This window comes from Pteropus vampyrus, unplaced genomic scaffold (genome assembly GCF_000151845.1).
Source record: "Pteropus vampyrus isolate Shadow unplaced genomic scaffold, Pvam_2.0 Scaffold510, whole genome shotgun sequence".
Lineage (NCBI taxonomy): Eukaryota > Metazoa > Chordata > Mammalia > Chiroptera > Pteropodidae > Pteropus > Pteropus vampyrus.
The window spans coordinates 200,610-221,223 of NW_011889291.1; the positions used below are offsets into that span (position 1 = coordinate 200,610).

The window sequence follows — 20,614 nt, forward strand, 5'->3', positions numbered from 1 at the left end:
CCCCCCTCTCCTCTGAGAGACACATCTTTCTGAGAGACATGCACACACACATAATCAGACAGAGAAAAACTCAGGACCTCCAACACAGACTAGGCAATTGGAACCCCCCCCCATACACACACACACACACACACACACACACTCTCTCTCTCTCTCACACAGGGCTTCTCAACACCTCTCCTTGGACCTCACCTGCCTAGGCCCTCCTGGAGTCCCCAACAGCTCCCAGCTCTGGCAGAGACTCGAAGATGTGAGCTAAGCGCCCTTTCCCTACACAGCCAGCCTGTCCAGCCACACCATCCTCCCTGAGCCAGTGCCCCTACTAGGGCCGTGAAGGTGGTGGGGTGACCCAGAATCTCCCAGCACCTGTGCGGACACCTATTCCAGGCCTCTTCCCCTTTATCCACTTCTCCCTGCTTTGCCCTTCCTCCAAGGAAAGGACACTCACTCTTTCTCTTACACTAAAGTCCCCCCAAAAGAACCCCTGTCTGCCCCCTGATTTATGCCGCCCCCTGGCAGGGAGAGGGAGTTCAGACTGCTCCTGGCCCTGGTCCTGAAGTCTGACCAGACTGGTAGGACCAGCGTGCTGACCCCATCACACCCGCTGGCCTCAGATGACAAGGCCAGTGCTGCTGCCCAGGGGCAGCCCCTGACAGTCCGTGTGAGTTCTTTCACCCACGACCAGTATGTTATGCCAAAATGAAACAGCTTCCTTCTCTCCTGGCATTTGGAACCCGGTGGGGCTGGGTTCAGGCCTTCCAGAAGCAGACAGCTCTTTGTTGAGGAATATTTTCAGAAGGGAAAAATGTGCTGAAGAGGCTTGGGTGGAATATGAGTGAGGAGTCGGCTTGATTTTTCCCTCAGCTGGGCTGTTATGGAGCTGGAGGACCCGGGTCTATTCAGCTTTCTGGGTGGCATTGGCTCTTTCCGCCCGTCCCGCCCGTCCCACCCGCCCCCATCACTGCTCTTGCCCTCAGGTCCAACCTGTGGGTTCCCTTGGGCTTCTGTGGTCGACTGAGGGTGGTTTGGAAGGAACTGCAGATGGCTTGGCCCTGGCACAGGGATGAGGCAAGACAGAGAGGAGAGCAGATCACAGAAGTGGCGAGCTGGCATGCCCGGGACTGCAGACAGCAAAGAAGAGTCACAGGTCCTGTCCATGCGGGATCCAGATCAGCCCAATGCTAGCACTGCCTGTCTGGGCTCCCTGGAGCGACATAAGCATGCCTAGAAAACCACAGGTAAATAGGACCAGGCCACTTTGTGGAGAGTCACCAGTGGATTCTGGGTGGCCTGGGAAAAAAAAGCACACCTTGACTTGGGGCCTCAACTTCTCCGTCTGGAAAATGGGCAGGATGAATTCTTAGAACAATAGTTTGTATTGCAGGGAAGCCAGTGAGTTTAGGATGTGGCTTTGACTGTCCCCTGGGCACTGTTTGGAAGGGGTCAGTGGAATCTAGGGAGGCAGTCGCCCATCTACGGGTACTAGCAGAATCACCAGCCACCCTGGTCCCCTGGCTGTAATTAGTTGACGACTTACTAGATAATGGCCAGCTCCGTAACCGAGCTGCTCCGCAGGAAGCTGGCTTGAATCAGGGCTGAGAGATCATCTGTTGTGTTGGGGGACAGAGGGAAGTAGGCTTACTGGCAGTGCCCACACCCAGTGTGGACCTCTGAGGCTGGGTAGGGAGAGGTTTGTTCTGCCCACTTGCTGAAGGGAGGAATGAAGGAAAAGACTCCTGAAGGTCACGAGGCACACAGGAAGCAAACTCCACAGCCTCCCCAGTGTGGGACTCTGTGCAGATGCAATGGGGTCGGAACACTCCCCAGGAGAAAAGGCTCCCAGGGAGAGCTTGTGAACAGTATCAATGCACTTTTACCCTAGACTGGGGTACAGGTCTCTGTCTTTGTATATGTGCTTTGATAGGTGCAGGGGCCAAGGGGGAATGTGATCTCAACTTCTTCGTGCAGAATATAGATGCTGATTATTCCGGGGAAACCCCATCACGTACCAAGAATTGAGTCAGTTGCTGGGGTCTGAAAGGATGTCAGAGGTGGTCCCTACTCTGCATCTAAAGACCCTCTCAATGTCATGAGACAAGAGCTGGGACCAGTAGTGCATAATGATCAGGCCCATGCCACATGCCACGTGCTAGGCTCTGTGCCAGGCACCATTTACATAGTATCTCATTTAATCCTCCAGACAGCCTGGAGGAACTGGGATTCCAACACCTTGTCCTTACCAGCACGTCCTGCCGCCTGCCGTGTAGAAGCACGAGAAGAATTATGTACAGCATGCTGCTGCGGGAGCACAGGAAAGGGCCCTGCGCATTTCTGGGGTGTCAGGGGAGGCGGAGCAGGGATGACGTATGGGGCGTTCCTGGCAGCCGGAGTGCTTGGACAGAGGCCCAGGAAACAGGAGCAAGTGTGGTGCATTCAGGGAAGCATGCCTCTTTTTATGGGCTTCATCCTGTGAGCCTTCATGTCCCAAAGATGATCCACAGGGCACACACCGTGGACACTCCCTGGCCATAGCGATTCGGAAAGGCAGCAAACGCCGCCCCGCCCGGGGAAGTCTGCAGCACACATGCTCTAGAAGCCAAATGGAGGAAGTGGAACGAGGGAGGTTGGTTAGGAGATCTAACCCCCCAGGTCCAAGGAAGAGACTGACCCCTTCCAGGGAGATTTCCAAGACCCTGTTGGCACAAGTCGCCTGCACTTTTCTTCCATTCCTCAGCGCGCCGGATGTGTTTGTGAGATTGTTTCATTGAGGTCCATCTCCCACATAGGCCCACGCATCCCACGAGGGCAGGGTGCATGTCCGCTTAAGGTTGGGTCCCAGGAGAGTCTAGGGCACGTAGCAGATGTTCAATAAATGCTTGGTTGGTTTTAGAAGCTGACCGTCATCCCTACTCACCCGCTTTTGATAGAGCCTGGAGCTCTTTGGCAGAAAGAAGTTCATCAGTCAGCCTTGGAGAGTTTCCAAAGGCAGGGCGGACCCACCTCACCCCCACCCCAGGCCCAGTGAGCTTTTGTAGCAGGAAGGATACCATCTTGGCCTTGAAGAGCCAAGAACCTTTGCAAAATGGTGCGTCTCTTATTTACCTCCTGTCCCTGGAAGGCTTATGAGGGCTTTACTTTTGTTCCTTTATCATCCTCAGGGACACTAAGATATAGAGAAATGAGGTATTTGCCAGGAATTAACTTGTTTTGGTGGCAGAAAGAAAGCTGTTTACAGGGTAGTAAACATTTTTTTTTAAGGTCAGAAGGGACTCCACAGGTAGTAATGGTCTGCTCCTCAGATTTTAGCCTGAAGGTATCTGCTGAGGCTGCAATTATTACCAATAAAGGTGATTATAGTTTTACTGAGTTTAATCTTTAAACAGAGTCCCCTCATAAGGGGCAGGCCTACTGAGGAGGGGAGCTTTGTTGATTCCACAAATATTAGGTGCCTGATGGTGTGCTAGATCCTGGGGTCCAGTAGTGGACTGGACGGCCCCTGCGCTCACAGAACTTTCTGCCCAGCAGGGAGTAAATATTATGGGCCAGCTCCTGTCCCAAACAGTTGACAAGCTTTCGCTCAGGTATTCCTCCCAACAAAACCTGTGAGGTAGTTGCTCTCATTAGCCCTGTTTCCAGATGAGGAAACTGAGACAAAGCGCATCATACCCAAGATCACAGACAGAAGGTGGTAGAGGAGGGATTTGAACTCAGGCTGTGAAGTCCTCACGAGAAGCCGAGGGACCTGGGATCAGTTAGCCACAAACAGCTGTGATACATGGATGTGGAGACCCCCAGACTAGCACAGAGGAGCAGCTAGAGGAGGGCATGCAGTGACCTCTGAATTCCAACTGCTGCCCTCGTTACCTGAGGGGCAGCTGACCCATAGTCGCCTCCTCCTTGCCAAGATAAAGGACTCAAGATGCCAGGCCATTTTCCCCAGAGTTGGAGCCAGGCAGGACCATGGTGGTCTGCTGTGCAAATGGGGCCACCTGGCATCTTTCAAGGCTTCAGATTCGGAAGTGATTCCGTGTCCCCATAATCATTAGAGGTGGAGGATCAGAAGCCAGTGAGAGGGCAGGGAGGGAGCCAAAATTAAAGGAAACTTGAGGCTTTTATTCCTGCCTCTGAAAATACCGAGCTCTGAAACATGGCACGTACACACTCGCTCGCTCTCCCTGTTGAAAAATAATGACTGCCATTTACTGAGTGCCCATTATACTTGGTGCTTCGCGTACATTATTTCTAAAGTAAAAGAATGCAGAGAGAGTGGCGGCAAAGGCTCAGGAGTCAGAAATCCAAGTTCAAATTCTTCCCCTGTGGCCTACTTGAGGGACCCTATGACTTACCTTCTGCTCACAGTGGCACATCTGCGTTAGAGCTGTCCTTCATGTTTCTGTCTGGACTGGTATAGAATCTTTTTTTAATTTTTAAAGTAGATTTTATTTTTTTAGAACAGTTTTTGATTTACAGAAAAATTGAGAAGATTGTGCAGAGAGTTCCAGCAGACCCCACCCCCAGTTTCCCCTATCAGTAACATCTCAGGTTAGTCTGGTACCTTCGTTATAATTAATTGACTGATATTGATACATTATCATTAACTATAGTCCATACTTTATTCAGATCTCCTTAGTTTTTCCCTAATATCCTTTTTCTGTTCCAGAACCCTATCCTGGACCTCACATGACATTTTATCATCATGTCTGCTTAGGCTCCTCTTGGCTTAAGACAGTTTCTCAGACTTTCCTTGTTTTTGATAACCTTGACAGTTTTGAGGAAGACTGGTCAGGGATTTTCTAAAATGTCCCCTAACCTGGGTTTGTCACACGTTTTTCTCATAGTTAAACTGGGGTGATGTGTTTTGGGGAGAAAGTGCACTTTTCATCCCATCATGTCAAGGGCACATGCTCTCAACATGACTTAGCACTGTTAGTGTCGACCTTGACCACCTGGCTTGGCAGCACAGAAATTTCATCTTTGTTCTTTCAGCAGACATTTATTGAGCACCTAACAAAACGCCAGCTTCTGTGTTAGAGGCTTGGCATAGAGAATTAAGAAGATGGGCCCGTGCACACAGAATGTTTATGATGGAGCACAGCACGCAGGCGTGTACAGAAGACATTGCCATAGAACGTGTCCTGGGCTAGGTTTTTTCAGGGAGAGAGAGAAGTGAGCCAGGACACTGGAGGTGGGTGGTTGGCAGGAAAGATTTCACAGAAAAAAAACTACTCAAACCAGGTCTTGGAGAATGCCTTTCCAGTCAGAGGGAATAGCACGTGCGAAGATACAGGCAGGAAGGGGGATATGCTCCTGGCAGGCTGAGCGTGATGGGGCTGGGATGCTGAAGGAAGCGAGGCTTTCAGGGCTATGTACACTGTGCAAAAACATTTGGGTTCCATGTCGCAGTAGGGAGTGGTGAACGGGTTTGGGGCAAGTGCCAGGAGCGTGGCACCAGGCCCGGCCTGGGTGGCAGCATTGTTGACACAGGTAGGCCCACCTGTAGCAGAACGGGCCAGCTTTAGTCAGGAGAGAGCTGACTCGGTGGAGCACCCCCACACTGGGGGCTGGGAGGGCTTTCCTGAAATGCAAGCCTGGTCTGGCTCCTCCTCGGTCCACAAGGGCCCTGCAGGGTTCGGCCCCTGCAGAACCATCTAGTCACTTCTGGAGTTGGACCTACCCCTCCCCACTGCTTCTGTACCAGGTTCCTCTGCCAGCCCACCCCATTCCTAATCTTCCTTTTAACTGAGGTCTAATTTGCATAACACAAAATCTATCCTTTTAAAGCGAACAATTCAGTGGGTCTTAGTATGTTCACAACACAGTGCAGTGGTCACCTCTGTCGAACTCCATAACACTCCACAACCCCAGAAAGAAGTCCTGTGAGCAATTTCTCCCCCCATGTCTCCCACCACGACCCCAACCCCCGCCCCCAGCAACCACTGATTGCCTTTTATCTCTAAGGATTTACCTGTCCTGGACATTTCGTATAAATGGAATCATATCGCGTCTGGTCTTTTATGTGTGTGACTTCTTTCACTCTGCATTGTGTCTTCGAGGTTCATCTGTGCTGTAGCACATGTCGGAGCTCCCTTCCTTTGTAAGGCTGAATAATACTCCATTTTGTGGATGGACCACATTTTATGTATCCGTTTTTCTGTCGACGGACACTTGGGTTGTTTCCACTTGTTGGCTATTGTGAATAATGCTATGAACAGTCGTGTACGAGTTCTCGCGTGGATGTATGTCTTCCATTCTCTTGGGTAGATACCTAGGCATGGAATTGCTGGGGCGCGTGGTAATTCTGTTGTTTCACTTTTGAGGAACCGCCAGACTGTTTACCCTGCTACCTAATCCTTTATTCCAAGCATTTCTTTCCATCCGTAGTAGACAATTTGGATGACCATTTCTTGATCTCTTCCCTCTGTATGCTCCGGGTGGGCAGAGGCTGCATCTCTTTGCCCACCAGCCTTCAGCCCTCAGCATGGTGCCTGGCACCTGGTAGGCATCCAGTAAATACTGGTGGGTGGTCAGATAGGTTCAATTCCTCAAATATTTCTAGACCCTTAGGTCGTACCGGGTTCAGCGGGGGACACCGCAGTGGTAGGGACCCAGAGAGTGTGATTCCCACCCTGGCGGGGGGGTCCGATGGAGATGTTCGGGAGCCAGTTGGTGATCTTGGCTGGTGATTGGGAAAAAGGAAAAGCTGGAGATGGATGTGTCACAATCGCCGACGTACATTTGATCATTTAAGCCATGAAAGCGAGATTACCAATGGTCTGAGGCAGTGCCTGCAGAGGAAGAGGCGCCATGCGGGAGGCCGAGAAGCCCTGGGAGAGAGGCAGGAGACCTAGATCCGAGGGGACTTCAAGAAGAGAAGATAGGACCAGCAGTGTCCAAACACCCCTGAGAGGGAGAAGGAGAAAGAGATGGGAGACGTCGGGCATCTGGACCTTTCTGTCCCCACGCCCCAACACCCAGCTCACCCCTAGACCAGAGCGGGTCTCTTCCCACCATTCTGGCTTGGCACAGCTTCTTAAGCATGGATCACCCAGCGTGGGCATGGTGGATGGCAATGCCGGCAGTGGCAAGGTTAGGTGACCCACTGCCCACTCTGCAGGGGCCAGGACCCCGCTTTGGGTGGCTGAGGTAGAGCAGAGGCAAAAGGCATTGAAGTTGGGAACATTGGGACTGGGACCCCAGACCTAGAGGGGACCCATGTGTGGATCTCAGAGGTGGTTGCCCCTCAGAGCTCAAGGAGACCTGCCGTGTGTCCGCATCTCTGTGCCCATCCAGCCAGGGAGGAATGGGTGCATGCCCTGTGCAGATGGGGTCTCGTGACCTCGTTCCACTCCAGGGTACTGTGCCTAGCATAGCGCCTGGCCCTCACACGGCCCTCGGTGCCAGGGAAGGAATGGTTGAGCCAGTAAGAGTCATGGTGCCCTGGAGAGAAAGGCAGGACAGCAGCAAGCCAGTGTCCAGCCCAGTCTACTCAGTCACAAGGGTGGCGAGGTCTGGTCATTGCAGAAAGTATGCGTGTGTGTGCGTGCAAAACAATGTACATGGGTGTGTATGAGTGTGAGATAGTATGTGAATGTGCGTGTCTGCACTTGTGTGTATCCACATCTATATCCAGGTGTGTGTATGGGTGTGAGATTGTGTGTGTGTATCTGCCTGTATGAGTGTGAATAAGTGTGTGTGTCTGTATGTCTGAGTGTACGCGTGCATGCATGCGTTTATCAGGAGAATGGCTTCCAGGGCCAGGCAGTGTTTAGAGATTCTGGGGATGAGCCAAGAGAAAGTTCTTGAGGGGCCAGAAGTTTCTGCCTCTCACACTGCAAATTTCAGCCTTGTGTACTGAGTCAATTTTATTTCCTGTATGAAATACACATTAATATATGAGAACTAACCAAACATGCTCACTAGTGGATGACCCTTGTTTTTTTTTTTAATCAGAAACCCAGAGCTAAACCATTTTCTTGGACTCTTTGGGGAGGGGGCAGGCCAACGCAATTTGAGGCTGAGGTCCCCTGGTCTCTGCAAGGAGAGAGTGTCCCCAGGCTATGGCCCTGGTCACATGTGGTCTCTTTCTCTGAGGCTCCCACTGCTCCTCAAATCCAGCTGTGCTTCTGAGGGTCTGATCCTCACCTCCACCACCTCCCCACCTCCCATCTCTGAAGCTGGGAAACTCATGCGGCCTCCCCTGCCCCTCCCTGCCCAGAGATATCCTCCCAGCTCAGCACTTCTTGTCCACAGCCGGTCAGCCCTGGCCAGCTAGACTTTGACTGCAGGAGGCCCTGGAGCAGCCCCCACTGTCCCTCTCTCAGGAATGATTAACTCCTGGCTAGGTGTTACATGCGGCTTGGTCTTTGGAGCAGGTGGTCCCTGGCCAGCTGGGCAGTGGGAGCAAAAGTTCTTCTGGTTCTGCCAGGAGATGCCACCTAGAATGTGTACCACTCACCGAAAGCCAGAGCCTTCGGCACCCAACAGACTTGGGGAGCCCGCAAGAGCCAGAGGCAGAACCAGTGGCCCTAGGAGTCACAAAGTCCTGGGGAGAGAGAGTTCTGCCCATCCCCCGCCCCCATGAAGTGAAAGAATGACAGGGCAGCATAAGTGAAGGATACTAAAATCAAGCACATGGCCAAGGTCAAGGCCAGCTAACTTCTGAGCCCTTGAGTATTGTCTAGAGGCTGAGCTCGGGCTGCAAGAAGGTGTCCAGTGACCTGAGGGTAGCCAGGCAAGTGTGAAGGGGGTCTGCTGTCATCCTGTCACTATCCCCCTGCTGCCTAGGGGACGAGTTCCTTCCTCTCCAGGAACTGGGCAAGGTCCCCTATGCAAGCTGAGCTATCAGAGCCAGATCAAGTAGGGTCCGAGGGCACCTAGGGGACCCCTGATACAGAGCATGTAGGGGAGTGGGTGAGCATGAAGTGGCAGTAGGGGGAGCAGGAGTTTCTTCCTGCCTCTATGACCCTGGGGATCTCTATTTTCTTAGACCCTTAGCACTAGCCTGGGCTCACCAGAAACAAAGTGACTGAGCGGAAAGAATACTGTCCCCAGCCCCTAGTAGCCTTCCCTTTCTTAGCCTTTCTTGACACCTAGAACCTTCCACCAGGGTGATGCCAATCCCTGCAGGTATCCTGCGTCAGGCATAGCAGAACCCCAGAGCCCTGGTTCCCAGGTAGCCCTCGGCCCTGGCCCCAGCATGGGTAACAATGGCTGGCGTTTGTGGAGCAATCATGAAGTGTCAGGCATTGTTCTTAAACGTCATGTGCAGAAGCATGCTCAGTTCTCATAGTCACCCTCTGAGGTCAATCCCGTATGATCCTCAGTCTGTGGAGACTCAGAGAAGCCAAGTGACAGGGCCAAGGCTACACAGTTGGTCAAGGGAGTGCCATACTTTAAGCACAGGTCCATTTGGGTATGGTGCTGAGCTGCCTCTCATGAGGCTGGTAGAAGGCGAGAGGCCAGTGTCCTAGGAGCCCCCAGGAGGGTGGGGCCAGCCCATCCCCAAAAAGAATAGGAGAGATGACCTGCCACCTGCCTGGCACATGGCAGGCCAAGATCAGGATACCCGTAAGAGCCTGAGGCTCTCATTCCGTGTCTGCCCAGCTTTCCAGCACTTTGACGTGTCCCCGGCTTCCCAGCCCAGAGGGAGTCAACTCTTCTGGCCATTGGCAGTGCCAGACAATTAATTGCTTCTATCTGTGCCAGCAGCCCACTTTGGTTGATGAGACAGGGAAGGTCAGTTTCTTGAGGCAGGCCTCCCAAGGCAGACCATAGCAGAGGACAGAGACCAAGGCTGTCAGGAAGGGCTGCCAAGGCAGGGGCTCCTACACCCCAAGGTCCCAGCAAGGGCCCTGAGTGACAAGACCTTTGGCCTCAGGCCCTACTGAAGACCCAGAAGTATGGAGTCAAGCCTTGGCCTTCATGCCCAGGGACAACAGGACAGCTTGGGCCCTGGCATGGTCCAGGCATCTGGACTACATGAGCAGAGATCCCAGAAGTCAGTGTCTGGAGTAGAAAGCACTGGCGTGGCCATCAGCTGGACTGGGGTGTGTGGGGATGAGGGGTGCACCGAATGGACAGACCAGAGGTGGGGAGCCCAGAGTGAGGAAATGTCCCCAGGTAAGCAGCAGACTCAGCTGGCCCAGAGCCAAACCCTGTACCCCAATGCTGACCACATGTGTCTCTGGCCCCCAGACAGAGCTGTGACCTGGCACCACTAGCAGCCAATGAGCCTGCCCACCATGGCAAGCCCCACTCTGAGCCCTGACTCCTCGTCTCAAGAGGCCCTGTCAGCCCCCACCTGCTCCCCCACCTCTGACTCTGAGAACCTCAGCCCTGATGAGCTGGAGCTGCTGGCCAAGCTCGAAGAGCAGAACCGGTGAGTTGGGGTCTGGGGGATGGGGAGGGGGTCCCAGGGTACTGCCTGGGTCCCAAACAGAAGTTGCTGGGTGCCCCTCACACTCAGAGAGGAGCCCAGCCCTGGGCAAAGTGATGGCTCCCAGCAGGGACAACGGACGTCTTGAACCCTCCGAACCCTGGGTGAATAGACAGTTCCCTATGCAGAAGGAGACCGTGGTTCTAGAAGTGGAGTGAATTGTGAACATGGCCGCGATTCTCAAGCCTTTGTCAGATGGAGGAGGAAAGCCCCCCATGCTGGAGTCAGCCTTCCCTACTTCTTCCTCCCCTTCTCCCCTTGTTTAAAAATGTAGGATTATTGTCATTCAGCCATGGCGAGGTCAGCACATCAGGAGAGGACTGCCGTCAGAAAGACAGTTTGTTACTCAGTCTCCTAGAAGCAGGAGGCAGGGCTGCCATGCAGGGCCACAAAGGAAGGCACCGGGGTCAGTCAGGAGGCAGAGGGAGCCCGGGGGAATGCGGGCAAGACCTCTGTTGTGGTTTCTGAGGGAACGAGTGGGAAGCAGGCCTGGAATTGGCTAGTTTGAATAATTTCAGCATTTTCTGGGGTATATGGGCTGGCCCTAGTTGTCTGGCTCCTGGCCCTGGGGTGATCAGGACAGAGAGATAGTGGCCCTGAGTATGAGAATCTGATAACAGAGGTGGTGGGTTTGTGGGTTCTGGGTTGGTTGATTTGCCCCTGGAAGGAGCACTGTCAGGTGAGTCCTTAACTCTCTCTGGGAGTCAGCTGGGCTTGGGAGGGGCAGGCCCTCCAGAGTCAGTGAGGCCCCAGCTGTCAAGAGCATCAGAAACCCAGGGTTTATACAGCCGCTCACTAGCTGGGCGCCTCTCTGCGCCTTGTCTGTAAAGCGTGGATCTTAACAGAACCTGCCCTCCAGGGTTGGTACAAGTCTCAGTGAGCTAACCCACATGCTTCTCAGCCCCGTGCTGGGCACAGAATAGGACAAACAAATGGCAGCCTCTCCAGGGGCTCAGGGAAACAGACCATGACTCAGAGAGGTTAGGGCACTGGCCAAGGTCACTCATCAAATACCACACAGCGAGAACATCTTAGACCCAATCCTTGGTGGCCTCTAGAACCCCCAGGAGGAGGGGCCGGGCTCCCCAGCAGAACCCTGTCCCTAGGAAGTCACTGGAGCCCCGGGACCTGGGCAGGAGACGCCTGCAGCCTGGACCCACCCCCACCGGCCCTTCCTGCCTAGGCTCCTGGAGGCCGACTCCAAGTCCATGCGCTCCATGAATGGCTCCCGGCGGAACAGTGGCTCCTCGCTGGTGTCCAGCTCCTCAGCCTCCTCCAACCTGAGCCACCTGGAGGAGGACACGTGGATCCTGTGGGGCCGGATCGCCAACGAGTGGGAAGAGTGGCGGCGCAGGAAAGAGAAGCTACTTAAGGTGGCGGGGTGGTGGGGCTGGGCGGGTGGCCAGGGGCCAACGGGCAGACAGTGGGCGGTGGGCCTGGTCACTCGGCCACCGGACAGCAGCACTGAGGTCTGCCAAGGGCCAGAACGCGGACAAAGAAGCAGAAGTAGAGATGTGCAGGCACTTTCAGGGGGCCTTGCCAGGGCAGGGGGAGGGGAGAGAGTGTGGGTGGGACTGGCTAGGCAACTGGCTGTCGCACTGACATCTCAGGGACACGTTTATTTCCTGCCCCGCTGTGTTCTGTGACAGACTGGGGGCAGTGCATTAAGCAGTGTGAACTCCGTCTGCAGTGCAGAGGCTCAGCCACCTGTGTGGCATGGGCAAGCCCTGTCTCAGGGGCTGGACTAGGTGGCCGTGGGGAGATTACACTGGAATGGCATCCAGCCTGGCATCCCGCTCCCTACCCCGTCCCCAGGAGCTGATCCGCAAAGGCATACCACACCACTTCCGGGCCATTGTGTGGCAGCTCCTGTGCAGCGCCACAGACATGCCAGTCAAGAACCAGTACTCGGAGCTGCTCAAGATGTCCTCGCCATGTGAGAAGCTGATCCGCAGGGACATTGCCCGCACCTACCCGGAGCATGAGTTCTTCAAGGGCCAGGACAGCCTGGGCCAGGAAGTCCTCTTCAATGTCATGAAGGTGAGGCCCCCACCGCCCAGGCCCTCCAGCCCTACATGAAGGAGCACAGTCTTCATCAGCCCGTTGCCACTGGGCCTGGCAGGACCGCACCCTGACACCCACGCTCCCTTGCAGGCATACTCCCTGGTGGACCGGGAGGTGGGCTACTGCCAAGGCAGCGCCTTCATCGTGGGCCTGCTCCTCATGCAGGTAGGTGGCCAGGGGCCAGGCTCATGGCAGGGGCCAGCTCACCCAGGTTCTGCTTCCAGGAAGCAGACAAACACAGAGTTCCCCTCATCCAGTCAGAGCTTCCCTTTCCATCCACCTACGACCTCTGACAGTCCCTGGGCCAGACCCCCAGCGGGTGGGCACAGAGGGGCTGACTGCCTGTCCTGTCCACTGTACCGTCCAGGGGCTGGAGAGACAGGTGGTCCTACTCAGTCACCTCCCAGGTTTGGACAGGGAACTCCGGCGGGGGCTTAGGCCAGCCAGTGTGGTGTTTATGGGGCTGGAGGTTTGGTCCAGAGAATCCAGCAGGCTTAGGAAGAGAACAGAGACGCTTGGAGCGGACCAGAGGGATCCCGACTGTGGGCTCAGCAGGTGGCCAGACCTGTAGCTCAAGTCTCAGTTCCACTGTTCCCCACCAGGCGGCCTTCGGCAGGTGACTTCTCCCTCAGGAGTCCCGTCAGTAAATAAAGGTGACGATGTTTATCAGAACTTTATTGTGAGAATCGGAGTAGCCCACGTAGTCTGCGTTCAATAAACATAAATGGAACAGAAACAGGCCAAGCACCATATTCTGGGGCCATGAGAAGAACAGCGAGCACCCCCTCCCACCCCGCCCACACTCACAGCCCCCCACCTGCCTGCCCCTTCCCAGATGCCTGAGGAGGAAGCCTTCTGCGTGTTCGTGCGGCTGATGCAGGAGTACCGCCTGCGGGAGCTCTTCAAGCCCAGCATGGCTGAGCTGGGGCTCTGCATCTATCAGTTCGAGTACATGCTGCAGGTGAGCGGGCACCACCACCCTCTCCGCAGCCCACACCTGTGGCCGCTAACCCAGGCCATCCCAGTGGGTCTCTGACTGAAAATTCCAGGACTGAGAAATCAAGTCCAGATACCCCAGCTCGGAAAGGGGCTCTAGTGGCACTGCCCCCAAGCACACTTTGAGGGACAGGGCAGGGCCAGCCACTTACGGTGGGGGCTCCTGAGAGTTCGGGGCTCCCAGAGCTTGAGGGCAGAGGGGTCAGGCTTGCTCTCCTCAGACACACCCACTGCCCCTGTCTGCTCCCGGGGTGGCGGAAGGAGGGAAAGTGTTGTCTGCCTGCCTTTGATGATTACAAGAGTTGAGCTGCAGACTTCTGTGTTTATAAATAGCAGCCCCCGCAGGGCCCTCTCCTGGCTGGCAGACAGAGCTGAGTGTGCATGCAAGCGCGTGCGCACACACACACACACACATACACGCACACACGCACGCACGCACCTCGGCCTGCTCTGGAAGCCTGTCACAGGTGGGACTGTGCAGCTCTGTGCAGCAGTGGGCAGGGGGACAGGAAGAGGGCCCTGGGACACACCTAGTCATAAAAGCCTCACAGCTCAGGCCGAGTGGACTGGGAGGCACTGTTGTTCGAGGGGACCTAATAGTGCCAACAAGCAGGGGACCCCGGCCTACAGAGAAGCAGCCCCACCCCAGGCTAGGTAGCTAAGAGCTCCCACAGCAAAGTAGCCGGATGGCACCAGGGAGCCCCTTGGTCCTGGAGGAAGCCTGGGGCAGGCAGGGGTGGGAGGGAACCACCCGAGTCCCTTTCCCCAGTGAAGGACAGCCAGGGGGCTCTAATGCCTTCTCTAGCCTATTTCCCCAATTTCTGTCACTTTTAGGCAGCCTGAAGTTCAGGCCAGACAGGCATTCCCTGAGCATTGCTGGGCACAGAGTATTGTGCGGGGGGCTGTGGGGAGATACGCTGATGGGCATGTAACGGTATACAGGGTGAGCTGCAATGGATTCATGCCATGACCCACCTCTCACTCTCTGGGTGACCTTGGGGAGTTATGTAAACCCACCCCAAGCCTCAAAAGCTCCTCACTGGGCCAGTCATGAAGATCCCAGTACCTGCGAGCTGCTGCTACTTCTGCCACCCCTGCCTGTGTCCCCACTTTGCGCTACTCAGAGCCCTGGATGCTTCATCCTGAAACACAGTGCTGAGGGCACACAGAAGAATGGAGCCAAGGGCTGCTCGGGGCAGATCAGGGAAGGCTTCCCGGAGGCAGGGGTGCTGAAGCCTAGCACTTCCAGGTGGAGGGAGCCTGTGGGCATGGACGGCTGTGCCCAGCGCTGTCCTCACTGTGCCGGGCTTCCTCCCCCTACCCCTCAGGAGCAGCTCCCGGACCTGAACACCCACTTCCGATCCCAGAGCTTCCACACATCCATGTACGCCTCGTCCTGGTTCCTCACACTCTTCCTGACCACCTTCCCACTGCCTGTCGCCACCCGTGTCTTCGACATTTTCATGTATGAGGTCAGGACCCCTAACACCCCTTCCTCTTCTGGAGGCCCCACACCGGAAACAAATCCCAGCCTGGCCGTGGAAGGGTCAGGGCTTGGGGAGGGATACGAGAGCTCCCTGGGAGAGCAGGACCAGAGATACACTGTCACCGCTGCCTTCGCAGGGCCTGGAGATTGTGTTCCGGGTGGGCCTCGCCCTGCTGCAGGTGAACCAGATGGAGCTGATGCAGCTGGACATGGAGGGCATGTCCCAGGTGGGCCAGGGGCCCAGGGCAGGCTGGGATTGCCCCTCCGCCCCCACCGGGGCAAGGGTACCTGGGCATGCAAAGCTCCTGGGAGATGGGGGAGGGTCTGGACTTACTGAGCACTCTGATCCTTTCCCATCCCCTATGGCCCCTGAGGCTTCCCTGAAGGACTAGGGTGGGCCTGAGAAGCCTCAGGCTCTGCCAGACACAGTCCGAGGCCAGCAGCCTGACAGCGAGAAGAGAGGAAGGCCCAGGCCCTGGGAAGGCCCATCCCCCCCTCTCCTGCCCCCAGCTCCGTGTCACCCAAAGCCTATGTAGGAAATAGTTGTATTAGCAAACACGAGGCCTTGGGTGTGGTTTCAGCAAGGGCACAGGAGGGAGTGATCTGGGCGCCTCTCTGGCCCACCCTGCCCTAGCTGCCCTGCCTGCTGAAGAAGAGGCCAGCCAGCTTCTCACTGCCATGTCCCCACCATGCAGGCCCCTGCCCCCTCCCGGCATTCTCCAGCTGGTGCTTCAGGGAAGAATGCACAAAGGCCACGGTTGTGTCCACGAACACGGGCGTCCATTGTCCTCAGCTGCCAGAGGGGGCCGGCTGGGCTGGGGAGTGGGAGCCAGGCTGGACCCAACCCACAGCAAGCCGTGTCCATTGGTGGCTTACACTTAACCCTTTGCAGAGGCCCAGGGGCCCTGGGGGAGAAGGTGGACCACAGGGGTCTTCCCTCCAGCTCGCTCCTGGCCACCCCAATTCCGCAACCTCTTCAGTCTCTTCTCACTGCCCCGGGGCACAGCAGGCCTCCCCCTTCCTCCTTGAAGATCCCCTGTGTTTCGACCCCACCTCTACCGCACCCCCAGCCTTCGTCCTCACCAGCTCCCCCAGCCTGCTTTCCCCCTACAAACTGAAGTCCTGGCTGCAGGCAGCTTCTCCTCCCTGATTCCTACTTCTCACACTCATTCGCTCGCTCCACAGACAGTGACGGAGCTCCCACAACAGGCAGGCCAGGCACTGTGCCGGGTACATGGTGACATCCCAGGCAGACCAGCTCCCACTCTCCCTCCTGGAGCACCCAGGCCTTCCTCCAGGGTGGCAGGGTGCAGCAGGGGCCGGGGCAGTCCCCCAAAGTCAGGGCCCGCATGTCAGTGGTCGCCTGTGTCCCCACAGTACTTCCAGAGAGTGATCCCCCATCAGTTCGACAGCTGCCCAGACAAGCTGATCCTCAAAGCTTACCAGGTCAAGTACAACCCCAAGAAAATGAAGAGGTCAGTACCGGGCAGCCAGGGTGCTGGCGGAAAAGGGGTCCCCAAAGGTGGGACGGTGACCATGTCAGCCCTCTCCTCCGCAGACTCGAGAAGGAGTATGCAGCCATGAAGAGTAAGGAGATGGAGGAGCAGATCGAGATCAAAGTGAGTCCCAGGGGAGAGGGGACAGAATGGGGAGGTCCTTGGCAGTGTCCCTACCAACTCAAGAGGCAAGTGGCCACTAGGGGGCGGCCCTGCCCAACACACACTGCATACCAGACTATGCTTAGGCTAGGAGGGGTTGTCCCTCTGCCCAGCTGCCCCTTCGCTCACCACCAGACCAGCGTGTGAGTGAGGGTCCACCTGGTGTTGGGGACACAGCAGTGGACAAGGTGGACCTGCCCTTGTGGGGCTCCTGTTACAGTGGGGAGACGATCAGTGAACCAGTAAGTATAGAGTATGGACTCTAGAAAGTACTCTGGGTAAAATGTACAGAGGAATATGGCTGCAGGTTCAGGAAGCCGAGTACTAAAAGCCTGAGCAGCAGCAGGCCCGAAGGTTTCGGGGAACATCAGGAAGCTATCCTCAATGGTGGGAGCCCTGAGGTCAAGGGCAAGGGGGGAGCCCCGAAGGCAGGCACGGGCCAGATGCCAGGGTGTATAGGCCAGGTTACGGCAATCACCCAGAGTCCCTTGTTCTCCTGGTGCCTGGCCCACTGGCCCTACTAGGTCTGGGGGTGCGGTTCTGTCACTAACTCCAATATGTGGGTTTTTCCCCACACCACCAAGCAATTGTCTAACACCAGCTGGATGTCCTACAATTCAGCTCAGTTCCAACACAGTCTACCTGGAGACAAGGTCAGATCCCACAGGTTAAGGGCTCAGCCCACAAGACTGCCACCCCCGTCCTTCAGAAGCCAGGCTCAAGTCCAGGTTATCACCTGTGCTTCTGACCAACTGGCTATAGATCAGAAGTTCTCATGACCCCCTCCTCGGGTTTGATTAATTTGCTAGAGCAGCCTTCAGAACTCAGAGAAACAGTTTACTCACTAGATCACTGGTTTATTATCAAAGGTGTAACTAAAGAAGAGTCAGATGGAAGAGATGCGTAGGGCCAGGTACGGGGAAGGGGCACGGAGCTGCCATGTCCTCGCCGTGTGCACCATGCTCACGGCACCTCCGACTGTTCACAACCCAGAAGCTCTCCAAAGCGTGTCCTGTGGGTTTTCATGGAAGTTTCATTGCTTCCAGGACTGATTATATCATTGGCCGTCTGCCGCTGATTCGACCTCCAACCCCTCTCCCCTCCCCAGAGGTCTCGGTGAAAATGAAAGTTCCAACTCTCTGACACATGGTTGAATCCCCTGGCAACCAGCCCCAACCTTAGATGACCAAGGGGCTTTCCAAAAGTCACCTCATTAAAATAACAAAAGACACCTTTATCCCTCGTCTCACTTAGGAAATTCCCAGGGTTTTAGGAGCTCTGTGCCAGGACTGGTTAGAAGACCAAATGTGTCTTTCTTACTATAAATCACAATATCACAGAGGGTTTCCTAGCACGCAGCCTCTGAACCCAGACTTCCCTCCCTCCCCTCCCTTCAGCTTTCATCCCTCCACATGTGATTTTAGTTATTTATTCAACAAACATTTATTGAGGACCTACAGTGTTCCAGTCACAGCAGAGACTGAGAGCCCCCCAGTCCAGTGGGGGTGGGGAGACAGACACGAACACAAATCCAAGCACAGCCTGGCCCTGTCCTCTTCGGGGGCAGAGTCCTACAGTGTCTGGGATTGGAGCCCCACAGACCAGCTGTGTGACCCAGGAAGGTGAATTCACCTCTCTGAGTCTCAGCGTTTCCTTCTGCAGAATGGGAATGACACTTGTTCAAATTATTATCATCGTCACTACTGCCACCATCATCATCATCCCCACCTCCTCTAGAAAGGCAGAGGCAGAACCCAGATTACAATCCAGGTCGCCTGCCACCCATACCTGAGGAGGAAAGAGAGCATCATTGTCCTGGCCCTGTTTGTAGGTTTTCCAGGAATAGTTTTGTGTCCTGAATCTTTAAGCATCTCTCCTTCTCAGGAATAGCAACCTGACTGATGTACCAGTCCAAGTGTGCGTGTGTGCATGTGTTCGTGCGTGTGTGTGTGTGTGTCTTGCTCATACGCAGACAAGGGCCTGCTCCCATCAGGTCCAGCAGTAGGTAGGTACAAAGCAGACCCTCGGGCCACATGCTCAGCTTGGAAATTTCCCACAAGAGGAGCCTGAGCACCCACAGGCCCTAAAGGATTCAGGCAGGTGCCTTCTCACCTGGCCCTGCCCTTTGCTCTTTCAACTTTGGCCTGTTTTAAAATGTACCTGGGATTTGTTGTAATCAGGTACGGTAAGCTGACTGACACAGAGACAGCTGCCTTTGAGAGAAGAGTTTTTTACTCACAGTTCCCAAGAGGTGGGGCACACAAGGCCACGCCGGGCCACATGGGGCAGCAGCAAGGCCGGGTCAGGAGGCAGAGGGATTGAGGGGGAAGTGGGGTGGGGGTTGGAGGGCCAGAGCCTTTCTTGTGGTTTTCAAGGGAAGGAGTGGGTAAGCGGGATGGACAAATTTGAGCAAGTTTAAGATTGACTAGTTTGAGTAACTTCGGGGGCTCTGGGCTATAGGAGTGGTCTCTAGTTGTCCTAGGGAAATATTGGCTTGGCATGTGAGAGTTAGTGGTGGGGGGTGGGCGGAGGAGACGCTCTGGATTGGCTGGTTTGCATGTAGAAGGCCCTTGGCAGGCAGGTTGTTTACTATCTAGGAATTAGCTAGTCCTGGGAGGGGCAGTCTCTTCAGGATTAGCAAGAACTCAGGACGTCAAAGGATCAAAAATACAGAAAAAATGTTTTAAAGTTTGACAGGTACTTAGACCGCTGTAGTTCTTGTTCTTCATTTTTCCCTTCTCCCTTCTCCCCTCTCTCCTTTTCCCTCTGGAATATGCAAGCGAAAAGTGACTTGTTGGTCAGGCACATCCAGCTCCTCCAAGGATGGCTGTGCTTGTGCCAAAGAGAGGTCAGAGCAACCCAGGGGTCAGGGGTCAGGGAACAAACTCTGGATTCCAGATCACTGTGAGGAGCAGAGACCTGTGCATGGAACAATTCTGACTCCAGTGAGCTGGGAGGCTCAGGCAAAATACTGCCCCACTCTGACTCAGTTTCCCCGCCCATGACATGGGGCAATGGCCATCAATCAAATCTGACCAAGTTGCTTCCTGGGAATATTCTGGATGTTCCCATCACCTTTTTCTCCCTGGAAGAAACCAGGAAATGTTCTGTGTGATCCACAGGGGGGCAGGACCCTCCCTAATCTGCTGATCGAAACTGTTTGCGTACCTTCTCCTTAACGGTGCACAGGTAGAGACCAAATACAAGGCACATGTAAACCTCACCTGCTTCCCAAGAGACGGTAGGAACCTGAAACCACAAATATCTAACCAGAATCCACCAGTGCGGGATGGAAGACAAAAGCAGGGCAGACCACCTGCAGACCCATAGCATGGGGGAAGTGATGACTGTTGGGTACAGCTTTCGTGGGTCACAGACATGTAGTTGTCGAGCTGAAGGAAACGTGTGTTCAGCAAGACACCCTCCCCTGGACCAAGCTCAGAGGAGTTTGTCCCCTGAGAATTGAACCCTGGGGCAAAGCAGTGAGCGGAGGCGGGGGGCGGGGGGGGCAGGGCTATCTGACAGCAGCTTCCCCCAAAATGCAGAGGCCTCTGCCCTGTGGGAGGCAGACAGGCCCAAACGTGGGCAGAAACAGATGCCTAAGGACAGCATGGGTGCTGGCCACCCTCCCCCACACGCACAGTGCGTATCCATAAAAGCACTCACGTTATTTTGACTGAACCAAGGTTTGTTTTTAAAAAGAAATCTAATGGCCCATTCCGAATGGCCCTGTTTTCTGGAATCACTGACCCAGAACATAAGCTGCTGGCTCCGTCCTGCCTGGAGTGGCCTGGCCCCTCAGGGGACAGACCTCTGTGTGTTCAGGAGAAGTAGGAGGAAGGATCTAACATGCCGTCCCCTCTCCCCACATAGAGGCTTCGGACTGAGAACCGGCTCCTGAAACAGCGGATTGAGACCCTGGAGAAGGTGAGGGGTGTGGCCACCAGCCTGTGGCACCAAACCCTCCAGGACTGA

The 20,614-nt window shown here is 55.2% G+C and overlaps 1 protein-coding gene across 5 annotated transcripts in view; it reads left to right on the forward strand.

The window, feature by feature from the left end:
* The first annotated feature begins 63 nt into the window (after positions 1-63).
* Positions 64-20,614, forward strand: part of EVI5L (ecotropic viral integration site 5 like) — a 28,615-nt gene continuing 8,064 nt past the window's right edge. For 2 of the 5 annotated variants that reach the window (XM_023524941.1, XM_023524944.1), the window contains exons 1-11: positions 992-1,238; positions 10,195-10,378; positions 11,619-11,808; positions 12,251-12,475; positions 12,590-12,664; positions 13,335-13,460; positions 14,824-14,967; positions 15,119-15,208; positions 16,359-16,456; positions 16,540-16,600; positions 20,513-20,566. In XM_023524941.1, coding sequence (XP_023380709.1) covers positions 10,227-10,378; positions 11,619-11,808; positions 12,251-12,475; positions 12,590-12,664; positions 13,335-13,460; positions 14,824-14,967; positions 15,119-15,208; positions 16,359-16,456; positions 16,540-16,600; positions 20,513-20,566 — 1,215 coding nt within the window. In that variant the 5' untranslated portion in view covers positions 992-1,238; positions 10,195-10,226. Of the gene's footprint in view, positions 251-989; positions 1,239-10,194; positions 10,379-11,618; positions 11,809-12,250; positions 12,476-12,589; positions 12,665-13,334; positions 13,461-14,823; positions 14,968-15,118; positions 15,209-16,358; positions 16,457-16,539; positions 16,601-20,512; positions 20,567-20,614 lie in introns of those variants that run through there. The other 3 variants (XM_011383267.2, XM_023524942.1, XM_023524943.1) reach the window with 3 other exon arrangements.